The sequence below is a fragment of the Centroberyx gerrardi genome, chromosome 2, assembly GCF_048128805.1.
Source record: "Centroberyx gerrardi isolate f3 chromosome 2, fCenGer3.hap1.cur.20231027, whole genome shotgun sequence".
NCBI lineage: Eukaryota > Metazoa > Chordata > Actinopteri > Beryciformes > Berycidae > Centroberyx > Centroberyx gerrardi.
This window is the reverse complement of record NC_135998.1, coordinates 11,731,842-11,754,441: the sequence shown is the minus strand read 5'-3', so window position 1 is coordinate 11,754,441 and position 22,600 is coordinate 11,731,842. Positions and strand designations below refer to the sequence as shown.

The 22,600-nt window shown below is 41.7% G+C and overlaps 1 protein-coding gene across 2 annotated transcripts in view; it reads left to right on the top strand.

Annotated features, from left to right (window-relative positions):
- The first annotated feature begins 4,508 nt into the window (after positions 1-4,508).
- Positions 4,509-22,600, top strand: part of LOC139923813 (matrix metalloproteinase-17-like) — a 101,107-nt gene continuing 83,015 nt past the window's right edge. For both annotated transcript variants that reach the window (XR_013507115.1, XM_071914681.2), the window contains exon 1: positions 4,509-4,871. Coding sequence is in view for 1 of the 2 variants with exons in the window: in XM_071914681.2 (XP_071770782.2) it covers positions 4,740-4,871 (132 nt within the window). In the remaining variant the exon portion in view is untranslated. The remainder of the gene's footprint in view (positions 4,872-22,600) is intronic.

Below are 22,600 nucleotides of genomic sequence, written 5' to 3'. Positions count from 1 at the left end.
AATAGATGGCATTTAAGCCTGTCACATACTCTACATAAGCAACGCATGCAACAACGCAAAGGGCAACACATGGGGCATTTCTCATGTTTTTGTGTAGCAAAATGTGTAGTCCAAAATTTGTAATGCGACGCTAATGCCTGCTGCAATATCATGTGGCTCAGGTAGGGACGCTAAATGAAAAATACTGCTTAACGAACAACTACCAAAACAACTACCAAACAACTAACGAACAACTACTAAACAAATGAAAATAGTGATGTGGTCAGTACAGACACTGGCTAATCTGGCGCGCATACCATCCTCTTTTCAACTTTTTCTTTTGGCAGCGATGGAGAATGTATAAAAGTATACATTCCTCTGCAGTTGCCATTTCTAACATCCTTATGTCAGTGCTCCAGATAATATAATACTTCCATGCTCCAGACTAGTGGCTTTGCTAAATGACTAAATGACCTCGGACAGGGCTCTAGGAAGCTGCTGATCGTGTGGGTACTATGTAAGCAGACAACTTCTGTAGGTCGAGAACTTGCATTAGCGTATGCCAGTCTTGCATGGAATATGTAATGGGCCTTAGACTATAAAGCTGCAAATAAATGATTAAGGACCGGATGTTCCTCTGGGATATGATTAGTAGAAGCCTGTGTAATTTGATATGGAGCATAAAGAATTGATTGAAAGTGCCATTAAAACATTTTACTTTATTTCAATGCTTTGCCATCTGTGTCACCATTTCTCAGTGTGTCCAAAAGGTGCATATGCATGGGTCAAAGCAAACATGACATCCTGGGTTCAAATCTGGCTCAGAACCTTTATTACATGTCATTACATGTTAGAGGGTCTCCCTCACTACTACTACTACTACTATAGCTACTGCTACTACTACTACTACTACTACTACTACTACTACTACTATAGCTACTGCTACTACTACTACTACTACTACTACTACTACTACTGCTGCTGCTACTACTACTACTGCTACTACTTCTACTGCTGCTACAGACATAAGGGTTAAAAACATACATAAGATTAGAACATACATAAGATTAGAAGCCGAAAAAACATACAAACACAGAGGGTCACATGTCAGGAGAAGCTCTGACAACATAGCACCTTCACCAGTTCTCTTCACCAGCTCAATCACTGTAAAGAACACATTCTCAGGTATTATTGCTATAGTATGCATTATTAAATATGCACCTATTTAAATTACATTACATTATTATCCTAGTTGAGTAAAAGGTATATATATTTTTATTTTTATTTAGTCACCTTTTATCTTTCCCTTTTTGTAAAGCACTTTGTAATTACAGTTTTGAAAGGTGCTATATAAATAAAGTTTTACTTACCTGTTATTCAACAGTTTAATTTTTATTCTTTAACTTTCTGTGTCACTCAGTACATCCAATTCTAGCACAGAGACACAGACACACACACACACACACACACACACACACACACACACACACACATATACGCATACAAACACATACACAACCCAAAGTAGATAAGACAAAGAGATTAATTAATGTCATATTGGTTTTTAAATACCGCAATGTTAACTTGACTAATGGGAATGCCTATTAAGTAGTGCTGACAGTGTGGATGCAGGATGCATTAGGTATGCATTATGTAATTAACAATTACAAACAGTGTCTACCAAACAACAGCCCACACACCCAGACAAACACATTCACATCACTCCTCCATGACACCACATGACATAATTAGATGACATATAGAAAGATAATATTTTCAATTGACAAATATTCATTTATCTTCACTGTTTTAACACTTTAACCCTGACAACTGACCCCACCCTACAACCAATGTTAAAATGCTTGTATTACAATAGCAGCCAAGAGACTCAATTCAGTTCACATCCACACTGTGCAATGGCTTTTGCTATAATTGCACAATCTGACCACAGAAAATGAACTAAATGTCCCTGGGGAATAGTCTGAAGATGCTACGACACTTTAGGTGAAATGTGCACAGCAGCCTGTATAATTGATTGTTTTAACCTTCTGTAAATGTAAAATTGAGCGTTATAACCCTCTTTTGCCAGTAGACACAACGTTCAAACGTTAGTATTAGCATAATGTTGTGGTTAAGGCGAGTCTGACTGGGACTAGATGTAGTAAAGCTGTGATGTCAACCTTCTGCTCTGATAACTTAATGCTGCATTAGTCTGGAACAGAAAATATAACATCTTTTTCATGTCTCTCTCCTCAAGACCAATGATGAATGACTGTGGAACTTTATCTGAGTTAGAAATGCAACGAGCAAAGGAAGTGTGTGTGTGTGTGTGCGTGCGCGTGTGTCTGTGTCTGTGTCTGTGTCTGTGTCTGTGTGTCTGTGTCTGTGTGTCTGTGTCTGTGTGTTGATTGATATATTGATTGATCATAAAATGTTCCTACTTTATCTGGTGGATTTGAATATTACACAACATTAAAAGAAATATATAAAAAGAAAATGTTAATAGAAGCATAAAAGAGAGGGCTGATGGATTTGCAGTAAGAACATGCATTAACTGCCTGTGTATTCCCCATTGTAAATGATCTGAATTTTATGTAATCGTGATTATCTCTGCAGTTCAGCAAATTGTTTTGTGCTTTCCTGTGATGTTTTCTCATATATGGTGAAAATAGCAGTGTAATGAGGGGTACAAAATAGAGCAGCTCTTCATTTCAGAGACATATGCACTTTCTTCACTCCAAAGACCAAGCTTCTGCTGATATATGTATATTTAATTGGGTGTCAGTTCACTTCTTAAACATTCCCCAGTACATTCTGGGGTTCCCGGCCTTTAATGGCGCAAACAGCACCAGTTGGATTGAACTATATTGGAAAATAATGATATATCTGTTAGTGTTTACACACAAAAACTTTATTTGAAATGGAGATGCAGTAGTTTCAGCAGTACAGCAACTGTTTAAGCTTCGTTTGTTCTGGCTGCCTCATGCCCATGCACACATTATGCATTTCTTTGCAGTCAAGTCATGTGGCTGTGGTGTAATAAAGGAGAGCTGTGAATCATTAGCGGCAGTGAGGTAAGGTTAAGGAGACTGTCTATCAAAGTATTCTCAGAAGAGTTGAGGTGCTTGCATGTGTGTGCATGCATGTGGGTGGGCAGCTATGTGTATGCGTGCGTCTGCATTATGATTCAAGATTTAAATGGCTAATTCACCTTGATGTTGTGGAGGCAGAGTTATGGCGGTTCTCAACGGCAACAACAATAAGGTACTTTTTAATTCCTATTGGAACATTCTCTCTTTGCTCGCCACTCTCCACAGCGAGGTCTGAGTGCATGGTCATCTACAGATTAGTCCCGCTAGAATGGGTGAGGAGTCAGAGTCTCGTCCAAGGACATTTGAGCAGGGCGGATGATTTCCAGTGCAGCGGCTCGAACGTGGGTTCCTCAGCTGAAGGAGTGTCTGCCCTAACCTTCAAATTAATAAAATAAAATGCATTTGTTTGTTGTTAAGGTCAATTAGGCCTACCGCAGATTTTATCCTTTAATTGGCTTCAGGCTGCCTTTCTCTTCATTTATTTTAAATGAGCATTTTCCAATGTTTATTTAACCTTGGGCGTGACAAGAGATAAAAATCATCCTTGTCAGCAAATCATATCCAGGGACCAACCAGGAGACAGAAAGCAACCACAGCTATGGAGTTTCAAATTGTTTGACCCTGGAAAAGACAAAAAGCTTTATTTCAATAGAAATATTTTGATCATGGCTATATGACTCCATCTTCCAATAGAGATACACACTCTGAACTGCAGTACTCTCTCATCACTCAGCTACAACTATATTACAGTTATTACTATAACTATTATTATTATTATTATCATTGTTATTAATAATTAGTGTCTCTGGTAGTAGTAGCTGTAGCAGTAGTAGTAGTAATAGTAGTAGGCTGTAGCAGGCCTAGTAGATAGATATTTTTTATATGTCACTCCTCAACATACAGATCATACAGCATTAGAAAGTGCATTAGATACAGAATGCATTAGATAGCATGGCATTGCAAATAGTACAGTAAACACATTAACCCACAAACCACTCATTAACCACTCACTCAAATCCATCAGCCCTCTTCATGCTTCTGGGAAAAGATACATTTACTTAATTCTAACACACACACACACACACACACACACGCACGCACGCACGCACGCACGCACGCACGCACGCACGCACACACTCACTCACAGACAGAGATTCCTCGAATTAGTACATACATTTTCACTTTCGTACTTCCTGTTCCTCAATAAGGGCTTTATTTTGAAAGGAATGACCGGAAGTCTCATGTTTTATTCAGGTTGGTTTGACACTGGTCTGTGCTGCTCGGTACAAAAACCACACGGAGCTGCATTCACTTTCCAGTGGTGGAGAAGAGACGGTAAAGCGGAGAGCTCGCCCTCCTCGCTCCAGGGATTTAGGATACCTTTGATGGACTTGACACAGGACGAGCACTCGCGTTTTTTGATCCAAACATGACTACTTAGGTGTCAGTTACAGCGCTGTTTTGCGTAAACTAAACTGTTGTCTAAATCTTAAATGTCTTCACCTGCATCGATTTCGTGTGTAATGTGTTTTATGTGCTTGCGCTCAACAGTGAGGTAGACTTTATGCCTAATATTTTACTGCAAATGCGAGAGAGAGTGCGGAGCGGTGATTTATCCCGTGGAGGTCGGTGTTTGAGCCCCGCAGGATCAGCCTGTCATAGGGCATCATGATTTGTCTGGTTTCCCACAAGTGGATGAGGAATATTTCTCCGGAGATGCTGCTGTTGCCGATGTTGTGGTTTTTACCTCTGGCTGGAGCGGCTCCCTCTCTGACTACCGAGCAGCTGGACACGGGGGTGGTAAGTTTCTCTACCTTTTCTACCCATTATTGGACACGGGGCTGCTGAGTTTCTCCACATATTATACTCTCTGGACACGGGGGCTGCTAAGTTTTTCCTACTTATTACCACTGTTGGACGTGAGGGTGGTGTGTTGTTCTACCTTTTCTTCCCACTCTTTGACCTGGGGGTGGTGAGTTTTTCTACCTTTTCTGCTTACTCTTGGACATGGAGGAGGGAAGAGCTGTCTTCTCGTCTTCTCTATCGACACTTGCTCTGAATTTTAACAACTCGCCGCAGTCCAAGGCAGTTTGGACACGATGATAAATGAAATATTGAGCTGTCCTATTCTCCAGAACAAGAGCCAAGATCACTTTATTTATCAAGTGACCCTGCAATAAATACATGCATAGGAATGTGTCTTGGTGCCATTTAGACAACTTCCACTGTAGGCGATAGTGCTAAAAGGCACAGCAGGACCTCAGTTACAGTGCGGAGGGACGGTGCAAGGCAGCAGACAGACAGATGAGGGCTTTCTCAGTCATGGCTCCATGAAAATACCGTGACTGCTCCATGTTGGACACCCGATGCCAAGTTGAAACAATTGCTCTGTTTAAAATAGCGGATCATACATGAGATACGGTGGGGTCGAGCAGCAGTCTGAGAAAATACTGTTGGAAAGAATGAATCGATGTGAAAAAGAACTACAGTCATCCTACAATTAATTTTAGGAGGATGCTTTACAAATATCACGGCAGATCTATAAGCCCTAAATAATAATACAGCGAATTAAATTCTTATCCGATATTTTAATATAACCATTGTGCATGACCAAGAGTGATGAAGGAAAGCTTATGAGCCTTTTTAAATCCCACACATTGTAAATTAGGCTACACCAACATCAGGCTGGACCCACACCTATACTTCATCCATATTCAAAGATGAAGAGGGAGAGAGATGAAGTAAAGATTGAGGAGCAGAGCACCTGCAATATATATATATATATATATATATATATATATATATATATATATATATATATATTTATATATATATATATCTATATATGTATATATATATAAATACATAACATAACACAAACATATAAAATCAATAGAAATGTGCTAATCTAAGAACAATAATTCTTCAGACATCCTAATTAATTGTTTACTTTAATGGGTATGACAGAAAATAAAATGTCTTTGAAAAACTTTTGGTACTTGGTACCAAAACAGATTCACTCTTCAAGGCAATTACAGCTGCTCATCCCAACTTCTGTCTCTGTCTTTGTCTTCGCTCTCTCTTTCTCTCTCACCTGTCAAACTTTCCTTAGTTTCTGATACAGAAACTTGGGGATGAACTTTCCTTTTCTTTTACTCGTTAACAAAGCCTAGAACAAGGACACAAAAATAGATCAGTTTCTATTTTTTTCCCTTGTCTTATTGCTTTAAGTTTCTCTTCCGCCATGTATTGCTCTATGTCTCTTTTTTGACTTGTCACTTTCTGACACATCTAACACAGCAGACACTCTAATTGCCAGGGTATAACTGTATGGGCCATCACTTTTAATCTAGCTAAGACTGTGTGTGTGTGTGTGTGTGTGTGTGAGAGAGAGAGAGAGAGAGAGAGAGAGAGAGAGAGAGAATTTGAAGTTAAAAGTTATCTTTATTGAAGTAGCTTCCTTTGATACAAAGCAACATATGTACGCTACATAAAACTGTCCAGAAACAATTAAAAACAAGCGAATAGTAAACATGTTGTCCCCCACCAGTGATGTAGTTCCACCCTTGGGTCAGTCAGTGATTGCTGAGTGTACTTGAAATATGAGTGAAATTGCATTTTCATATGGGACAATGAAAGGACAGATTAACCATATATTTCTATTGCCTACTCTCCTCAGAATTAGGCTTACAAGTTATATCTTGAAATGTAGTAACTGTAATTGTCCTGTTTTTACTCAGCACAGTACGAAATATAAGAACTACAATACGCAATAAATACAATCCGTACATTACACAATGTACACTACAATACAATTTATAATACAATATACAATATAACATACAACACCAGGAGCGTGAGTGTTATGAATAATATAAATGCTAAATGATAAGTGATATATGGTATTGCACGGTAGGTAAGTGGTAATATGATATAAGTAGTCAACACTGACGGCACAGTGGTAGTGCAGTGATGAGTGCAATAACAGTCCAACAGTCCAACATCTGTACAGTAACTACAGTGTCTTGTGGTTAGAGGTTTGCCCAAAAATTCTCATTGACTCTCACTTCAACACATCAACCCAGGCTGATGTCTAAAAAAGTAGGCCTTCTTGTGTGTGTCTTGTGGTTAGAGGTTTGCCCAAAAATTCTCCATTGACTCTCACTTCACATCAACCCAGTCTGATGTCTCCAAGTGTGTAGCGTGTGTAGACTATTATGTTACCTATGATAACTTTAACTGTATTGCTTTACCACTGAGTCCCCATTCATTGTCCCCCACATTGTATGATAACTTTAACTGTATGACCTGCTTTACCACTGAGTCCCCATTCATTGTCAATGCCGCCCCCTAGCGGCACAAAGTCAACATTACAGTGTGACTAACTAACGAACGAACTAACGAACGGAGACCGATCCATAGTCCCCCCTTTGGTGGGGGACAACAAAGAACATCACCTGCCTCTCCCCTATATTACAAAAATGTCCACTACTTCAAAAAAGGAATAAATCATCCTGGACAGAACGCAGCACGCCTCCCTCCTCCTCCTCTCAAGTGCCCGCAGTAAGCTTAAAAGCATCCAGGTTGTCTATCAGTCTGAAATACTCTGAGGTGGGGCGCCAGCGGCCCCCATCATCCGCACAGCATCTGCCTCTGAATTCAGTTCTCCCTGGTCTTCCAAATGGTCAGTCGGGCCATGCCTGACAGGACATTCATCAGGACCTGCACAGGCTTCTTCCTCGCTGTGTACCTTGGACCAAAAACAACCCAAACCCTGAAACCACCCATCAAATTGGCAGAATTGCCCTCCTATCCTTGGACTCTGGACAAATAGATGTGATAGGGATTCAGTCTCTAAACAGAGAGGACACCCCTCCCCAGTACTAATATCCAGGTGTGACAGATGTCTGTTTGTTGAACTATCTTCCATTTGAGGTCAGCTGTCCACTTTTCAGCGGATAGCTTGTACATGGACTACTAGCAGCCTTTTGCTGAAATGGCTGGACCAGCAAACTCAGTTCACCTCGACGCCTTCATCCCCGCCGGAAACCTTAATGCAAGTGTAATATGCCACTTTCTTTGCTACGGTCTGAAACTCACCTTGCTCTGGGGTTGTAAAAGGCAGGAACCGCCCCTCTTGAGACAACACTGTAACACCGAGATAGAATTTATAAAGAGGCATTGCTGACACTAATCAACTGAGGGGCTATAAGCTAAAAGCGGTATATAACCAGTCTGAAGGGTATTTATATCACAGTATTTCCGCAGGCTATTTCAAGTCTGGCATACCCCAACAGCAAGGTTCTCCGCACCAGCCACACCAATGAAACTTTAAACACAACAACACTTCTGCCATAATACTATTTCAGTAGTGCCCAGACAAACCATTGCAATCTACATCAGCAAATACATGTTATATGATATTTTAGATTGCATGTATTCAGTGTTAACTGTAACTTTCTAGGATAATAGCCAAGAATATCTGTGCTTAAAGGGAGCAGCACTGCAAACTCTTTTGTACTTTGGGAAATGTGCATATGAAGTCATGTTGGCATCAAGCGGCCAAAACCGTGGGTATATTTTTGAAGCCAATGTGAAAGTGGCAGCAGCCGCAGTTCTTCTAATGTCCGCTATGGGCCGTTTCCAAAAAGACTCCAAACCGGCCCAACTCCATGTAAATCAATGGGACCGTATGCAGCCAATAATTTTTTTCCACAAGAAGTTAAGGTCTCAGTAGCTAATTGACTTCTTACGTGTCTCCTTAAGGGGATTTTCAAAATAATTGTGTCATTAACAGGTTATAACGGATATAACACAGGGTTGTTTCGGGTTGTTTGCCTATAGTGATTGACAGGTCGCCTGTCCAGTGATCGACACGTCGCCCTTGCATCGCCGATTATGGGCCAATAGTAGGCGGTGCTGCGGCTCTGCAGACAACCCAACCTCCACTCCCCCCACCTTGGCTCCACCCTTTGCCTCGCTTTGGCTGCTCTGGCTCCAAAAAATGTCAACATGGCGGTGACCATAAACACAATCTCCAGGCTTCAAAACGGCCCTCACACTCACTACGTCCATTTTTTTTTACAGTCTATGGTTGGCATAGACACTAGCACATCTTCAAGAGCTTGCATTGGTCAGCAGTGAGCATTTAAAGGATAATTGGAAAGGAAAATAGTTTTTGCCATCATGATGGTTGATTATTGAGTGTGTTTCCCGGGAGTGCTGCTGTCCAGTACCATGCCAAAGCAATCTCCAGCAGTTGAATCCAACAAGCAATTAAAACACGTGATTTCAACACAATAACACTCACACTGCAGTTATTCCAACATTTAAGTTATAATAGTCCATTTGACACTTTTTAGCATTGCTCATACACTTTTTTGTTTACTTTGCTGGCTGCTGGTTTTATGCTGCGTTCAAGTCAAGTCAGAAGAAGCGGACAAATGGGCTTTCGTTGCTTCAGCTTTCTTTGTGTTTTACTCAAAAATCAATCATAAACAAACTACAGCAGATATTTCTCACTTTCCTTAGGTACGGTTGATTATATTAGTGTGAATATAACTGATAATTTTTCATTTTCAATACCTTGGACTGCTCGGTGGATTCGCTGCTATGTTTACTGCTTGGGTTCACACACTTCTGCAATTTGTGATGCCAGGTGGGAGATATCAGAGCCTGCAAAAAAAATCCCACACATCCTGCTTGTAATTACCACTAGGAGTTTCTCCCAGTTGGCAGTTTACTGTAAATATGATATGACATGAGCGCAGCTGCAGGTTGCAGTGTGAGTGTTACTGTGTTGAAATGATGTGTTTTAATTGAACACAATCAATCATCATGTTGGCAAAAACTAGGAAAATAAGGCGCAAGGTGAAAATAACTGGAATTATCCTTTAAGGGCACATGAATGTTTTCATCCTCTTGCCTCTTTCTTGTATCCGGTGTGTGCAGAAAAACATCTTCGAGTTCCTTTGGATGAAAAAACCTGCCAAAATTGTGAGCGATGCCAAACTGCATTGAGAAGCATCTATTAGGGCTGGCATGTAAACACAATTTTAAACCTATAGGCCTTACATCTATTTTACTAGTCTAGTTTTCACACCATTAACTGTCTGATTACTTAATATCAGCCATATTTTTAGAATAGCATGCCAAAACTATCAATAAAGTGTTTCTCAGAATGTGTCTCAGCAGCCTTGTGCAGTTTCACCTGGAATTCCTAAAAGTCAAAAAGAGTTGAGCAGTGACTCTGATTGACAGAACAGTGCAACTGGTGGATGAAAGTGGAAATTTAAATGACTGACTACCAACACTAGTTATTTTGTATAAACTGAGTGACACAATCCAGAAACTGAGGGCTTGCTTATCTTGTATAAAATATTTTTCATATTCTTTTTAGTTCCTGGGAAAAGGAGACTATCTTGCTAAAACTTTTTTGGTCGGCCCTATTTGATATTTCAGAGTTGTAGTGTAGTGTCAGTCCAGTCCACCTCCACAGGCTGCAGCAGGAACAGGTGCTTGGCATAACAAAGATGCCCAGCCCTCCTCAGTAGCAGCTGATGTATCCAGCCAGTTCAGTCCACAGTGGTACTGCAGCCTCTAAGCAGCTTGTAGCCTGAAGGCCATTATTCTTGTCGCAATGTCTATGAGACCTTGCCTCCCTTCATGCACTCGTAAATGCAAAGCAGCTGCCAATACAGTGATGTCCAGACCAGCAAAGGTCCACAATACTCCCCTGCACTCGCTCAATTATGCCCCTCGGTGGAGGTAAGACAATTAGTCTGTGCCATAAAAGTCAAGGCAAACGAGTTCTTGGCAGTCAGATCCCTTCCATTATATGACAACTGGGATCATTTCCATTTCAACACTCTTAACAATAACAATATAACAAACGCTCTCCTCTCTACACCCTCCAAGTTTTGTTTTTGAAAATCTTCTGTCTCTAAAAACACTCCCATATGTAAGGCGCCTCTTTTCCCAGTTCACTTTAGCAGAGGACGCTTTGCTGTGTGTTATTTACAAATGTGTTTGAGTTTTCATCGCCCTCTAGTGGTCAGAAAATTTTGCTTATTGCAACTTTAAGCCTACATAGGAAAGGTTCAATTGCCAAGGAGTACAGCTGTCCTGATACGGTACAGCCCTGTCTGGTCCCTCTCTGAACAGGAATGGGATGGCTCAACCCAAACCCCCACCTTAACCATGCATGTTGCCAATTTGTATAACAGTCCCACCCAAACCCTTCCCCAGAACCAAAGGCCCTCAGGGTAGACAACAGAAAACTATGGTCAGCCAGATCAAAAGTGGTCCAGAGACAAAATCCCAACATCAAGGTCATAAAATGTACATATATATCAAATACAACTCTTGTAAGAAAATAGGTTTTTGCATAATAGGGTTGAAATATAATATATATAAATATAGTATGACTGGTCTTTATGAACCAGCATCTCCAGATAATCTTTAAGTCTGTTACACAAAAGAGACACAGGTGTCTTATTCTTCAGCCATGCCAAAAACTCCTGTTTAGGCAGAAGAGAAAGAGCTGCCAGCTGACAGGAAGCTGGTCGTGAGCCCCTTCGGACACACTCGAGCAGCACTTCATGTAAGTCAGCTCCTAAACCGTTCCAAAAACATTTGCAGAGGTCGCCAGACAACTCGTCTATGCCAGGTGCTCGACCTGAGGCTAACTAACCAACTCCTGTAGTGTGCTCATCCAGGCTGAGCAGCACGCTTCACAGTCCCCAGCTGATGTAGCCCCGAAAAAACTCTGCAGTACACACTCTGGATCACAGAGTGTACTGCAGAGTTCACAAAGAGTCAAAGACAGGCCGTTTGCTTCCTCTGGGCCATTGACTTCTCCAAATTAAACAATAACGGCTTGGTGAAGCCATGTCCTTTACCGAAATAATCTGCACTCTAAGCCCGCTTCACCCTGTCCTGTGAAAACAAACATATTTGTTGCTTTTTGTGCTGCAGTAGTTTCGCGCTGTTAGGATTACCATGAGCCTATGAACTACATTAGGATTACCTTGAGCCACTGAAGAGTCTGAACAGCTGCCTTGACCCTGGCTGTAGACTGGGTGACATGCTGTTGATAAAATAACAAAACATAAATTTGAACCATTCCCACTCTCACTATTCACTTAAAGAGTGAAACTTCTCTTTTCTAGCTCTACAAAGTTACCAAAAACATTCAGACTTTTCACAAAAAATAGTATCAACAGCTTAACATTAACAGTACTAACATTTCTCTCAATCTCCTAAATACTAAACTCCAACGCCCTGATTAGGAGCTTGCATGCTTAGAAAACAACAAGCACAGATCCTGTACAGGCCCACGGCACGTGTTCAATTCAATTCAATTCAGTTCAATTGAATTTTATTGTCATTGTACAATCCACACGTACAGGTACAACGAAACGTGGACTTGCGAGCTCCCAAGAGTACAATGCAAACTGGTATCAAAAAATAGGCATTTAGAATACCAGAAAATATACCAAAAAAGAAAAATAGCATCAAAATACTACTGTGCAATAAACAAAGAGCAGTGCAAATGAGTGGGTGGTGGTGTTGAGTGTTGAAGTGACTGCAGTCGAGGTAGAGTAACAGTATTCAGCTGGGTAACAGCCCTAGGAAAGAAGCTGTTCCTGAGTAGCGCCTCCCAGATAGCAGGGGGGCACATAGACTGTGGTTGGGGTGGGTGGGGTCTTTGGTGATGCTGAGGGCTCCCCGCAGACAGCGTTTGTGATAAATGTCCTGAATTACCACAAGGTAATAACGTTACATACCATTAAAGTTTGTAAGGCAGAAGAGCATGTGGATGTTCGTAAATTAACGGCAGAGAGTGGGACTCAGTGTGTGGAAGTCAGTGTGGCATTTAGCCTATAGGCGAGAGGCTGTCTCGGAGCCAAAGACGCCCTCTAGAGGCAGTCAGTCAGGCATCTTACAAAGTGTTGATGACTGACTGACGGACTGTCTGCCTCCCTGCCGAACCTGAATTCGCCTCTTGATGCCCCAGCTACGCCATGGGAAAAAACTAAATCACATATCTCAGCTCACCATTACCACCCTCCACTTCACTATTTATGCGGTAGAAAGCACATTTACTCCTAAACTGGCAGAAAAAAGAATCTCTACCCCTGCACGTATCAGCCCCATGGCTGAGGATATGTTGCCCCTCTTACCATAAGCCCCAGTCTACCACTTCCTCTACCTTTGCTACATCACCATGGGATTCCTAAAGGAAAACCACACCTCGTCTTTTCTGCTGAAAAAACGAAAGCCCTCTTCTGCCCATCCCTGCTGCTGTTAATATTTTCAGCCCTCAAGCCCTTCATGGGGAGGTTTAAGAAGGGGAACAGAACAGCAGACAGCAAACACAGGCAGGAGAGAAAAGACACCTTGTGATGTACGATCATGATTCTACTTAGGCTATTTAGTTTCTGCCTTTTTGCACCTTTCACTTTCTTGGGCACAGGACCCTTCCTTAAAGCAGTTACATGCTCTCTAAATCAATACCTATCAGCCTCCACCAGTCTTAATAAACTTCTCTATATCAGAAAAATAATGTTTTACTTTAGCAGACTTTCCAAATATTTCATTAAAACATCAATTAATCTCCTCTAATGTGTGTACTGTAAATTGTCACCTTGAAACAATGAATCTGTCACTGACATACCATCTGAATCATAATCCATTTCCTCAACCTTTCTTTGTAGTCACGTCCCCACTATCACACCTGTGGCTACGTGTGTGTTTACTATCGCTGTCTGTTCCCCAGATTCGGCCTGTCCTTTCTCAGCCTGACGTTCAAATATTACATTAGGGTTTACATCCACTACACAAGAAGCCTTGTGTGCTTTGTGTCAGAGTCTGCTCCTCTTGTCCCTTCACCTGCTTCAGACTCAACGTTCTCGCCAGCCCAACATCACCGAACTCAAATCGTTCCATGCTGTCTGAATTGGCATAAAACATATAGTACCCATCCCTCCTTGTATTTCACACTAAGAGACAAGCCTGTGTAGTGTAATTTAGAAACATGAACACCTGTCGCCAGATAGACTCAACATGTTGAGCTTCTCACTTTTACATTCCAAGACCACAGTTTTGAAAGCCCAAACTCCGCCAAGTGCGAGCACAACTCGATCAAAAAAGATCCTCCTTAGGTGCACGGCCAAAAACTGATATATGTAGAAAGAAAAGCCAGCACTCATAATATCCTTTCGTCTTTTTAATAAATAGGCAGCTAGTCAAGGTATCATGGTGATAACGCTGATGATGGCTTATAGCTGAAACACGCCCGTCGTTTGTGCTCACTAGCTGCCCATTTATTAAAAAGACAAAAGGACATTATGGGTGCTGGCTTTTCTTTCTACATATACACAGTTTTGAAAGCACCTGCTATATTCCTGAAATGCTGAAGCTCTCACGCCAGTGCCTTGTTGGGAATTGAAAGAGGGTACACCTGATAAAGGAAACAGAAATACACCACCTGCTTTATTCATCCTAGAAACACACAACAGATTCCCTAGTCCAACTTGATCACTGATGGCGAGGAGAACCTCCACTACCAATACAACCGAGTTGCTTGCAGGCACAAGGCATCTATACCTGGACACCATACCCACCAAAGCCCACTTTAAACTAAGTACACAAAACTGCTTGCAACTGCGCAGCCAAGACGCACCTTCAACTAATCTAGAACATGAAGTGAACCATGCAAATTCAAACACAGATCAGAAAAGGACGCCAAAAAAGCTTATAGAAAAGCAGTACAGGCTCGGAACAAAAACACACTCACACAGCCAATTGCCACTTTGCAAAGCAGGAGAGAGAGTATGGACAGCTCTGATGGTGATAAGTTGACCAATGACTGAACCTTTATCTCTGAGGTGCAACAGGGAGGCAGAGGACACACAGAGAGCATTATTCTGCACCACTGAAAGGACTTTAAAACAGGGATACGATCAGTTGAATATACACTTAATTCAGTCCCCACAGTGGAAATATCATGCATATGTGTGTGTGGGTCATTGTGTGTGTATGTGTGTCTGATCATTACTGGTATCCACTGGGACTTGGTCCACCAAAACAACCAACTAACCACAAAACAGAGGCCTCCGATCTTTACTATTGCTGCAGTCCTGTAACACACCACAACACCTTTGTGCTCCATCACTTGGCATTTAGCTGAGATTGTGTGTTTATGTGTCTGTGTGTGTCTCTTCATTCACTGTGTCCTTAGTTAACTGAACTACACACTTAGGCACAGATGAGAGGCTTCCAATCTCTAGCTTTGCTGCTCACACATCGCCACAGAGCACCGATATGCAATTTCAGCGTTTGAGGGAACTGGTACATAACAGCTCAAATGTAATCTGCTCTATGTTTTCTGCTCATCATTTCATTTTTTCCTCCTGGGGGCTATTTCTCCGCTGGTACAGAAAGACCGGGCTCCTTAGAGGACTATTCTCCTACCGATCCAGTACTTGCATTAGCTGCCACACAGTGAGAAATGGAAGTGCATAGTTGCTAAAGTATCTAAATTACTTTTTATTCATCCACATGTAGAATTTTTGTGTATCACATTCAATTTCTTTCATGGAGGAAAAATTGCCATTTACACAGCTATTATGAGTAATAATCCTAAAGACTGTGTGTGTGTGTGTGTGTGTGTGTGTGCATATGTGTGTATGTGTGGCAGGACAGCAACAACCACACCCTGCCAGCTCGTTTCTTTCTAATAAAGCAGATTCTCTGCTTTTGCTGTGTATTTTTTGCTGTATAATTTCTTGAATGAGAACACCATCTGGCTTCATCTCCACTGGAACAGAGGAAAGGAAAACTGGTAAATCCCCCCCTTCCCCCATTTCCCCCCCACTCTCCCTCTCACTCTCCCTCCCTGCTAGACCTCAAACTATTGCGTTCTCATACAACTAGCCTGCACGCCACCAGCACCACCACCCTCATTAGCTCCATCTTTGCCTCAAACTAGTGCACAGTTCACCAGTATCATGTTCTGTCACCTCACTCCCTCAGACTGTACTCCAGATAGAAGACTTTGTTTCACCCACACATCATGGTTCTTCTGATTGCACCCAAAAGGCCCAGGGACAGAGGGGGCTCAAAGAGAAAACTGGATTTATTGACAGTCAAGGGAAACTGTAGGAACTGTAGGAGTGAGTGCTGCACTGAAATCAGTAATTAAGCAGAGAGGGTCAAGGAAAGAAGGGGATGCTTCCACCAAGAAGTAATCAATAGTGTATCTCCTTGGATGTATCTGTCTCTCTCAGCCTAATGAACCAGGAGGAGATTTGGACCTTTGGGTATTAGACCTCTGAGACGTTTTTACTTAATTGCCTCAACAGCTGTGGCCTTCTCTATGTGACCAAGATGAGATTCACAAGTAAAAGCACACTGCCAAAACACACTGGATGCTAGTTTCCCTAAATCTCTGTTATCAAACTCCCAGTCTGGACTCCTAGGATACTTTTAGCACCACTGTCCCACTTCCATCAAGCACTGTGACCTTCTGTCTGTAGCATTGCATCATGGGGCTCATATTCAGGGCAAGGAGATTATTTCAGGAACAATGTCATGTGGGAGAGGACTGCAGTGCAGGAGAGAATATATTACTGTATAAAGATTGACAGAGAGAGAAGGAGAGAGAGTTTGCCATGTAATATATAGCACAGCTTCAGCTTCTCAGGAAGAGGGAGATGGAAACCAGTCCTTCAATCCCCTCATATCTAACTTGTCATCCCAGCCTCGCTAAGTGTAAAGTTCTGCAGAGACTGTACGTTTCTGAGGAGATTGTGAGAGTTGCTGAAGAGTTTATGATATCCTCAGAGGCCAATTCAACGAGGTTCTCAAGAGCCCTGATAGCTCATTGGCTGCCACTGCAGCATGGCAGTCAGGGACTGATGTGTGGCAGCTGCAAGACTTCTGCGCGACCCTGTCAATCAGTGACAACACACACATTTCCAGATAAAGTTCCACAAGTTGAATCCATCACTTCATGTAGGTGGTTTTCATGATGACTCATAAAGGGCAGAAAAGTTGTTGAATAATTCCTGCAAGACTGTAGGCCAAATACAGTTCACTTCGTAGTAAAGTACAGTAGTTCAGTACTGTGCAGGATTTGAAGTCCAAAAGCCTAAAATGTCCATTTGCAGTCACAAGGAAAATCTGATTTGTTTCTCATATTGATGAACAGGATTGTCCAAGGGAAAACTAAAAGCCAGGGTATATAATTTTACAGTAGTAATTGATCAAACTGTGTGGGCAAGTGAGCGGGAATTACTGTACTCCACAACAGAGCTGCACGCAATCCTCCTTTTCCATTGGCTCTCACTGATTTCATGACTTCACTGAGGTTTAGAAGCAAGCTGGCCCACTCCAAGGCTCCCCATATAGAAACCCCCAAATCAACTCCATGTGGCCAGCCAGTCCTATTTTAACAGAGGAATCCCGCCCCCCTTCATGTCTTATACCAGATCAAGGTCTTGGTCGCCATAGCTATTCAAAGGGCCGACCAGATCTTGTAATTAAAGTGGTTTCTAGTGTTGCGCTGGCTCGCATGTTAAAGTTTAAAATAATCCAGAGGCCAGCCAACAAAACTGGCAATAGACTGCTTTTAAAGCACCATCAAGAAAACCCCAAAGCAACAACAGAGCTCCTCTGAAATTGCTTGCAGAAATTGGCAGAATTGTAGGAAATGTAGAATGTGTAGTGTGTGTGTGTGTGTGTGTGTGTGTGTGTGTGCGTATGGATAGATTCAAAGAACAAGGCATAGTTACTGCTTCTGAGCAACAGGGCAAATGCTCAAGAGTGACGGCTCCTGTTGACTTTTAATTTAGTTCTTAACAAGTTGTAGGAGCACAGAAGATGCAAAAAAAAGAAAAGCGGGAGGAAGAATAGAAGGAAAAGGAAATTGTTTTAGAGAGAATAAGTGTTTGATGTGTGCTGTGGAGTCAGCTTCAAGACTGTGTATAATGCTCTCACAATGAGAACCCAATCCTCTGCAGGTCTAAGGGAAATGAGGAGAATGAGAGACAGAGACAGAGAGAGACTGTGTGACAGTGGGTGTTTAAGAAAACACTGGGTGTTTGGCCAACATGTCTGAGCAATGTGTTTATTATAGTTATAATATAATAAAAGCTGGGGTGCTGTAAGCATTAAGGCGTAAAATCAGACTTGCTAGTATGAAAGTGGAATCAGTTTGTCCCAGAGAACAATCTTTAGCCACATTCATTTGGATTGTTACATTCAAGATTGTATCTTGAGGTGGTTATTAGCTCAGCAATTATTCATTGGTTAATTAGGTATTTTTTCTCACTCTTGCCCATGGGAGACAAACACAAATTATTCTTAGTATTGCTGTCCCTAAGTGACAATTAAACTAATTACATGTCTTCTCCAAAAACCAAGTAGGAATCCTCAATGATCAGACCGTTACCAACATACAGTACTATACTGTAGTGTACCCTTGTGTCCCGTACTGTGCTGGCCAACTTGCCTCAGTCTTCATTGATATTTTCAACTGGTCTCTTAGGCGATGTAAGGTGCCAGTATGTTGTAAGTCTGCTGTTATCATCCCTGTACTCAAGAAGCCAAATGTAAGCTGTCTGAATGATTACAGACCTGTTGCTCTGACCTCTGTTGTTATGAAGGTCTTTGAGCAACTGGTCTGTAACGATCGACCCATTGTCACAAGACCCATTTCAGTTTGTGTATCGGGCCAATAGGGCTGTCGAGGATGCTGTATCCCTGTGCTTACATACCATTCTACAGGACTTAGAAGTAGACCTGAACAATTAATCGAAAAAAAAATCTGCAATTTCCAAATCACAGAGGCTGCAATTAATTGCTTAAGAGAGAGAGGCAATGGATTTCTAAACAAGGTGTTTTAGAGCTACAGGTAATGTTTTGTCCATGAATCAAGTACAATATTGGTGAAAACCTTTCATCATACTCAAACTCAGTAAATCCTGCCTCTATTTTTTTTTTTTTACAAAATCACTTTTCTTTAAACAATTTTAAAGTTCTAAAAAATTTAGGACAAGAAAAACGTGGTGATATGAGTCAGTTTAAATCGCAATTACAATATTCTGTCAAATATCCACAATTTGATTTTTTGTCAATATCTTTCACCCCTTACTTGCTCCTGCCACCTGCGCAGGGGCTCTGATAGGTAACTGGCTTACGGCCTATCTTCTTTCACCACTCCTGCACTCACTGTATACCAACGACTGCGTATCAAATTTGCAGATGACATCCCAGTAGTAGGCATGATAACCAACAGTGACGAAACAGCCCACAGGTATGTGATTGGGGCCTTGCTTCAGTGGTGCAAACAATTTAGAACTTCACATTGGTAAAACAAAAGAAATGGTTGTTGATTTTCAGAGAGGCAAGGAGGATCTCCCTCCACTGGTCATCAGTGGCCAGATAGTGGAGAAGGTGGACTCTTTTAATTTCCGTCATTTGCCAAACACTGAAGTGGGAGGCCAACACCAGCCTCATCATTAAGAAAACCCACCAGAGACTTCACTTTCTGCATCAGCTGAAAAAGTTCGGTGTGACCACGGAAGCAATGACACACTTTGACAGAGCTGCTGCTTCCCGGCCACAGTGTGGAATGGTAACTCAACTGCTGTTACAACCCCAGAATGGTCCGGGGGAAAAGGGAAGCAACATAAGGATGGTTGAGGGAAAAATGATAACTTGGAAGTTAGAATGAAGAAAATAACCCCAACCCTAACCCTAACCCATGGTTATTACAGAAAAAAGGAAGCTTAAGTTAACAAAACTTCAGGGTGAGCCAAGGCCAAATCAACAAACAAAACCCCAGTACTGACTGGAACTGAAAAACTGTAAACTGTCCAAAAATAAAAGTGAAATGCAGTACAAGCTCCCGTACTAATCAAAAACAGGAGAAAAATGGGAAACAACTCAAATGGCAGTTCACCCCTACAATGCTTCCAAGGAAGTTGAAACAAAAAAATGCCCATTTTACAATATCAGTAGTACAAAAGAACACAATTGCAAAGCTAGTATCCAAAATTCAATCTGCCTGCAAATTAACTGAAGGACTACACACTCAACCAGCTAATAAACAAGCAGTCCACACCACAACACAACACAACACACGCAAGCAGGTCAGGCAGCAAGTGGCCATCAGGCACTGAAGGTCAGCTTCTCAGGTGTTGTACACCCTGGGCCGGTCCATGAGGAAGCAGTTGAAGAGAGTGGTGCGCACAGCATCTAAAATTATTGGCTGCGACCTCGTCTCTGTTTCCTCCATTTATGCCAACCGTGTCAAGAGGAGAACCCAGAAAATGCTCACTGACCCTTCTCACCCCTCCAGCTCCCTTTTCAAAGGAGATTTTGAAGTACAAATTGTATAACAACTCGCCTTAGGAACAGTACATACCAGAGCAGGCTGTTCAGCTACTGAACTCCAGCACTTTACAGGGGAAGTGCAATCATTAGGTAGCATACACACTAGCACTTTATTGAAGGAGTGCAATATGGAACAATATAGTTTGTAGTTGTCAGAGGGTGGTTGTGCAATATTGAGCAATGTCACTTTAAAGGAACCATATGTCTTTTGTTTGGACTTTTTTTTATTTTCTTTTTTGCATTTTTGCCTTTATTGGGCAGATCAAAGTAGAGTTGGACAGGAAAGATGCAGTTGCAGTTCCTCTGGAGAGCTGGAGAGCACTGACAGGTATCATTTGAGTGTTATAATGCATTTAAGAATCCACAATGTTACGTTACTCAACACCATCCATGTAGTCTGTATTAGTGTGTATGCTTGAAGCTGTTGTCCATGTAAAAGTGAGGCTGCTGGAGTGCATTGCTAGATACCATTTGGGTATCATAATGCATGTGGAAATGAGAATAAAAGTGCAATGTTACATCACTGTGCGGCACCACCCAAATAGTCTTTATAATTGTGCTTGCTTAAAGCTGCTTAAGTGTTGACTGCTGATGTATAGCAAAACCTGGCAGCTCAACATACTCAGTTTTAGTTCTTAGACTTCCATGTTTCTCTACACTCCTATCCAGTCATCTTATCTGATTTCTTCAGCATTATACAAATACATATTCATTATATTCCAGGGCTGTAGGGCTCTCTATCTATCTTTTATCTGGCTTCCTGGATCTATCTTCCATGAATACAGGAGCTCAGTCCAAATCTTTCCTTTTTTGTCCTCTGTGCAATTGTCAAACAGCATTCTCTGTTACAGACTCCCTCTAAATCTAAATCTAAATGGGCCAAATAAAGATTTTCTACCTAAGGCGACAACAGTAAAGAACAGCACCGTTACAACTGTTGTTTTTATGTACCGTATGTGTGTGTATGTATGTATGCATGTATATTTATATGTACTTTATGTTTGTATACATACATCATCAGATTAATTTAAATTGAGTTTAATTAAATATAATTCATTTGCTTTTGTTGATTGGTTGGTTGGTTAGTTGGTTTTGTAATTTTTTTGTTTAATTATTTACTGGTTCAAATTTGGTATGTTTGTAATATGTGCTTAATGCACATGGGCAAATAAGGCTTCAGCAGCCTCTTAGTATGGCAACAGGTGTTTTGTTTATATCACCTTCACTCACAGGCTTTCCCACCATAAGTCATGAGTGTAACATGAGCTCCTCTTGGATCTCAGCCCCACAACTGACTAGAATTGTCCTGGGATACAGTTTCAGCTAGATATGCAGGCTGCTCCATATAGCACTCCATATAGCATCACAGCTTCATACAAAGGGTCTAATTTAGAGCCAAACTAATTAAAAGTCATCCATGCACACACACACACACACACACACACACACACACACTTACACACACACATGCACGCATGCACACCACCACCACCACCACCACCTCCACCTTGCCATCAAGCATGGGAAAAGAGATGTCATTAAGTATAAGTAGAGCAAGGAGCAATATAGGCCACTGGATAAATTGGATCATACACATTCTCCTGCAGACAAACACAGATACACAAGCTGACTGTGGCAGTCTAGATGTTGGGCAATGTCACAGCAAGCCCATTTCATTACTGGTAGTATTGCTGGGGTTTGAACTTTGACCCATTTCCCAGTCTATAGCAGTGTCAAATAGCAAAGCAAGCAGTCTCCCGCCGCTCCTTATTTTCTCCAATTCAGCTATCCCTTCCTCAGCAGTGGAGTTTGAATTTGACTTGTTTTCATGTGGTGTTGACTCAGTATTGTCTTTGGCTGTGGAAAAAGTCTGTTCTTCAACTGAGTGTTTGATGCTGATTCACAGTGGAGCCATCTTTACTGTGCAGTGGTTTTATGGCTCTGGGTCCGGTACAACTCCTCTCTGCTTCTCTTCATGAACCAAACAGCACATATTCAGACAGCCAAAGTAGATCGTCTGAGGCGCTGTCACTCTCCAAGCCTGGGCCGGATTATCCATATATCGCATCGGGCAAGTGCCCGGGGGCACTCGCCCGATTTGCCTTGTCGGGGGGGCACCACACATT